Source organism: Pollicipes pollicipes, unplaced genomic scaffold, assembly GCF_011947565.3.
Source record: "Pollicipes pollicipes isolate AB1234 unplaced genomic scaffold, Ppol_2.1 Scaffold_7231;HRSCAF=8579_pilon_pilon_pilon, whole genome shotgun sequence".
NCBI classification, from domain to species: domain Eukaryota; kingdom Metazoa; phylum Arthropoda; class Thecostraca; order Pollicipedomorpha; family Pollicipedidae; genus Pollicipes; species Pollicipes pollicipes.
In genome coordinates, this window is record NW_023597034.1 from 24,924,006 (window position 1) to 24,929,971 (window position 5,966).

At 47.9% G+C, this 5,966-nt stretch overlaps 1 protein-coding gene across 1 annotated transcript; it reads right to left on the reverse strand.

Annotated features, from left to right (window-relative positions):
* Window positions 1-43: 43 nt before the first annotated feature.
* On the reverse strand, window positions 44-2,822 carry LOC119109597 (serpin B4; the record flags this gene model as incomplete). The annotated part of the gene is given in 3 exon segments (XM_037233287.1): window positions 44-575; window positions 878-1,101; window positions 2,287-2,822. Coding segments are annotated over 3 exon segments (573 nt in total). The 5' UTR covers window positions 2,318-2,822.
* Between the last annotated feature and the right edge of the window lie 3,144 nt (window positions 2,823-5,966).

Genomic DNA, 5,966 nt, shown 5'->3' on the forward strand with positions numbered 1-5,966 from the left:
CTTATTTACCTTTCACATGATGACGGTCGTGTTACACGGTTACACTGTCCCGGCGTCTCCGCCGCTCCCCTGGCCACCCCTTACGCGAAGCTCGGTACACCCAGTCCCGCATGGCGAGGGGTTGTATGCGCCCACGTTCGTACGCACCACGCATCACACATATTTGGACGGCTCGCGTGCGCACTGTCAATGCTTGGAGATTCCTCTGGCGTCAAAGATTCAACTTCACAACCATCTTTGCCGCCGTCGACATCGACTCAGACTTTCTTGTCCAGCGACGCCGACACGGCCCTGGGGTGTTCGAAGGTGCCCATGAACAATATGATTTCCTGCGAGTGATCGTAGATGACGTACATGAAGGGGTGGTTACAGATGAACGCCGGAGGCTCCGCAGGCCGAGCGCTGCGGAAGAGGAATAATGCCGTGGCCGCTGCCGCCTCTGCGCCCTCTTCGTTGATCTCCAGGAAGGACTTGTGTAGCGCTTTCTTGAGCGCCAGGTTGCCCGAGTCCGAGAAGCCGTTCAGGTTGACGGCCGACGCGTTGAAAAGGTTATCAAAGCCCAGGGCGCTCAGTTTCTGAAACACGTGGCGGACACGTGGTGAACACCCTGCCGTTGGACACGAACAGGCGGTAGCACACAAGCTTAATCATGCGATCCGTCAAGCGGAACCGTCTGTTCCGATTAGGAAATTGTGATTGAGTTACACAGTTTTAGTTTAAGATTCAGGCCGTGGCTCCAGGTCGCATGGTATGCCCATGAGAAGCCCCATTCTTTGATGACTGCGGGACGGTCTGCATCAGCCCCGCAGTCATACATCCCACACGAGTCCCTTCGGCCACCAGCATGGGGCTGGCCTGCCCCGCTCCGGCCTCTGACCTCCTTCATCTTGTAGCTCTCTTCGATGCGGAACTTGGGGATCTGCACATCAATATCGACGGGCCACATCATCTCCATGTTCGAACGCAGCGTCTCGGCCGTTAGCCGAGACACAGTCGTGTCTAGTGCGCCCTCTATGAACGGCGGCAGCAGGATAAACATGGTGATCTCTCCGCCCTGGTACGGAAGCTCCAGGATTTGCGCCTGCAGGTCCTCCGACACGCCTGGTGGCAAAACAGCGGCAGATAAAATCGCCGGCTATCAGTTCCTTAAGTGGGGGTCTGGCTATAGTTATGAACATGTAGTATTTGTCCAGTGCAGTTTTGAGGCACGTCAAGACATAATCAATTATCTGATTTAAGTCGTCGACAGGTTGAAAAGACATACCTGACCTGAAAGACTTGCCCCACCCAAACAAAATTATATTTGATAGCACTTTAGAGGTACCAGGCTCACCACTGCACCCAACCAAAACTCGTGCACAAGCTGTGCAGATTGTTGGAGGCATTGAGTCCACGAAACCAGAGACACGGCTTGTAATAAGAACAGGATAATTTAAACTAAATGATTAATTAACGGACAAGAATAGATCGCGCATATTTTACGACACATTAAATGAACGCTGGCTACCCGGAGGGATGTATCTTGGGCCCAGCATATTTTCTACCTAGAAGGACCAACAGACAAGACGGAAAAGAGCTCTGTTCTACTCTGACCACAAATCACTGCATGCATCAAATGGTACGCAACACGTAAAAACGTGCAGAAATGTATTCAACATTACATATCTCACTGGAAAGTAGCGTCAACCTTTGCCATAACTTTCACTTCATCCGAAACCGTTTGCCGCACATCTAGTAACAACGCTCAAAACCTCTAGCGGACCATGACATTCGCAAGACAAAAGATCTTCCTCACGGAGGGGCACAAATATCTTGGACTCATTTTGTATCAAGGCCTCACATCCCCTAACCGTGTCGACGAACTAGTCCGTAATGCTAATACCGTTCACAGCTCGCTGTGCTCTGTTGCATCCCAGTTCCGATGACCTATTTTGGAAAAACGTATGTGACCTACACCCTTGTTTCGTGTGCAATAGCCTTGAGGAAAGTAGCAAGCTGGTAAGTCAGTGCGAGCGTACCTCGGCTGTTTCCAGTGCAGGCACGACAATTGCAAGTTGAGCCATGCGCTTCTTTGCCTCCCATTTTGTAGTAAAGGGCCAGGGTTGCGGATTACAGTGTGATATTATAGCGGGTTATTATGTCATTGCGCTAAAAGGTTTTAATGTTTGCAGGTTCCTGCGCATAAACACCTTCACAATAAAGGACAAATATCTCAAGATAGACATCAAATATACAAGACATGAGGTTCTTGAGTAGTGTCTACTGAAGCATTTAGCGTTCATTTACCGTAGTTGAAATGTGCCTTCTGCTTCATCATCTTGACGAAGGTGACCTCAGATCTAGATGCGTAGAAGAGTTCCTGCTTGGTTTTGCTTGGCTTGAACTGCGATTGCCACGTGCCCTTGAAGTACGCCGCATTTGCCTGCGAAGTGTAAGGTGTAAACAGTTGGGCAGAAGGAAGATAATCAGGCCATTCGATAACGACCAGAATCCCGTCACGTTTATGCGTCGTGACACAACGTTACGTTATCATAGCCCGTGACTGATTAAGAAACATACCGCTTAAGCCGCTCGAACAGGTACTGTGCGTGAAATTCGCAAAAGACTAATTATCATTCTCCACGCGTCTGGAGTCCATGCGAACTCTTCACAACATGAGCTCAGTTTTCATGCTTATCGACTGAAAGATGCTCCCACATCTTAGTCACACCAACCGCTCCCACCATTTCCAAAAGTATTCTTACCATCGTCAAATAAATATTTCACATTTGAAGATGTTGGAGCTAACACCAGATATGATGGAATAACCGCGCTTTTATCTCGTAGTACACTGTTAAGTGGAAATGACTGCTCTCGACACCCCAACTGTTCTGTGTAAAAGTATGCCCCTCATCAGGTCATTTTTTATTGTGTCTTTGCACAGTGCAACAGTGATTAAAAGCCGATTAACGGCTATTTTATTTGTAAATCGTGTTCACGAACACCAGATATGAACGACTCGACTCGTTATATTCTTATGGGCCTTAGTCGTCGCATGGCTAAGAAAATGGCAGGATTTGAATAACGTTATTATGTCGTCATAGATGCCTTTGTGACCTTGACATAATCACCCCGAAATAGTCTGCGTATCTTCGCGGGCGTGTAGCTCTAGAACTACGAATTTAGATCTTAGGAAGGGCAGGGCTGTGACCTGCACCGAATTATCTTCAAAACGGCTATTTCATTTCGAAACCCCATACAAAGTGTAACACTCCCTTTCATCGTGGCATATAACATCACTGTCGTCGTATGCGACTAACTGACTCCCAACCCAGCTCGTTGTACTTATAGATACTGAGTCGGCTGTCCTTTCTCAAATACCGGCCAAAAACCAAGGGTTGCGATCCGGGCGGCCTCTTCAGCCACGTGACCTGCACGTCAACACCGCAGTTCAGAGTAAACGACCACCGGGGTTTTTCCAAAGCGGCGGCGGTCAGAGTGGCGTACCAAACATACAAACCCACACATCAACGTCGTTCTGCCAGGACAGGCCAGGCCAGGCCAGGCAGGACAGGACAGGAAAGGACAGGACAGAACGGGCGGGGCAGAGCAAGGTGGGACAGGGCACGGCACGGCACGGCACGTCACGACACGGCAGGACAGGGCAGCATACGGATAGAATAGAGTGGGTGAGTGCGTGATGTGACGAACGAAGCAAGCAAACACTGCAACGAACCGAAAACTTGAAAAGCCACCTTGTGGATGAATTTTGAGCATTCACATACATCATCGAAACATGGAGTATCGAGAGTGAAAAGGCCTTGCCGTCCTGAGTCAGTGCCACTTCTGAGTCGCCGCGCAACATCGACTTCCGCGCCGCCAGGATTACGCTTTTCAATCCCTGATTTTGTGAGAAGTCCGCTCCCAACTGTGAATGCTTTGCTTAAACTCGGCAACAGTTAATAATGTACCGTTCTGTTTGTATCATGTCGTCCAGATCCATTATGGGGGACTGGTACTATTTTCCTGGTCACATGACTGCTGCACTAAATCAAATGCCCCCACATCTAAGTTTCTGTGACCCTTTAAACTCAGTCCACTGCTTCAACTCATTTCTTATTCCTAGACACATAAGTTTGTTTTTGCTCAACCGCGCTTAACCCAATTGGTCTTAATACGCACTCCGGTAGCCGGCTGATTCCACGCGCTCTGGTGGGGGCTCAGTTGGGCACCGCAGAGATCTAAAAAACTGACAGCGGTAGAGACACTAAATTTACGGAGTACATTAGCCTTATGCGAACTCACTTGTGCGAAAAGTTCCTATGTCCTAAAAGTTCCTAGGTCCACAAGTAGCATGAAATCAAATAAGGTCAGATTCAAGATCAGTTTTCAAAGTGCTCCCAGACCTCCACATACAACGCCTTGGACCTAGATACCTGTTCTCAGCATACGGTCACTGGTGTTTGTCCTGGGTCAGTGACCCTTTAAGTCATATTGGCCAAAACACTGCAAAGCCTCTTTCAATTTTGAAATGGAATGAGAATCAAGAATGACGTTAGCGGTGCGTTCCTAAAAATGTCGCTCTGGGTCACTTCAGGTCAGTAGGTGTACTCTAACTAAAGAGTAATTGTACTTTTTCCCACAAGATGTTCATGGAAGATGTCGCTGTCGGTCCCGTTATCAAGACATTTAAATTATTCGACAGGGGCAACCCCATATACAGTCTCCAACACAAAAGCGGGTTCGTTTCAACCTCGGTCTGACCTTCATATCTGACCCAAGGTGCGTAAGTTACGTAACGTAAGTTGCATTCTATAATGCATTTTCATTCACAAGCTTAGCTCACAGATAAAAAATTTCAAATATGTGCCTGTTTACAGCTCTTTTTTAAATCGATGCGAAGAGTGTGACTGTATGTATTCAATAGGGCTGCTAAAGAGCATTAGATTCCATACGTCGCCACTTGCCCGATTAGTCCATCCATTGTGTTTGGTCACCACACGACAGCGTCTCATCTAACGCGGGCTGGACCTTCCGCAACAGCGATTTGCAAAGATTCGGCGACAAATTTAAGATGCGTTAGTCGTGCCGGTTGCGGATAGCTGGTGCACACAATGTCATTGTGGAAGTATTGCGGAAGCAATATCGGCATGCTATGGAATTCGCTAATCGGCCGACACGACCATTTTTCCATTAGTTTCTGTGGCCTGACCAAGGCCATACAGATACTAAGGAAGAATAGCCCTAGTCTCCGTAGATGCGGAGCCTGACTGGGGTCTGAGCCTGAACGCTCGTAGCATGATGGCTAGCATAAGGTGGCCGTTTAGATAAGTTGTAAGCGCACGTGAAGAGAAAGCCTGTGTACTTAAGATGGCGCTGCTCTACGAGTGTCATCTGCAAGCATAACATGCGAATTTGATAGTTGAGGTCAAGCTTTATGTGGAGCATTCGGCCCAGAGCACACCCAAAACAGTTCAAACACAATTACATTTATTCCAGCAACCGTATCATTCATTCGGTTCAGACCATACGACAGCATCTCAGTTCACGCAAGTCGCGCAACAGTGATTTTTTTTAAAAATCCGTATGATTGAATTCTCCTTTGGGCTTGCGCTGTGGGTGCAGCCCCATGTGTATGCAATGCCACTTTCGGATCACCAAGGCCGTACATGGCCGAGGTAAAACCGGCCGACGATTCTTGCTGCGTCTTGACTTGGTACACTTTTAGCCTCTCAGTCCATTGCATTTTTTTTAAAGGTTCGGCTGAATATCAGTTCGCAAAGCATATGATCATGCTTAGCTTCATTTCTAACTTATCAGACTCTGAATCTATGTACCTATCAGTAATAATCTGCATGCTACGTTTCTGGTGAAAAGGTAGTCTGAAGTTCGGGCCTCCGGCCTACAACAGTTCACTTTGTAAACGCATTCGCTTTTCACTTCTGATTGCATTTCACCCGCTTAGCATGCCAACTGCAATTAACACA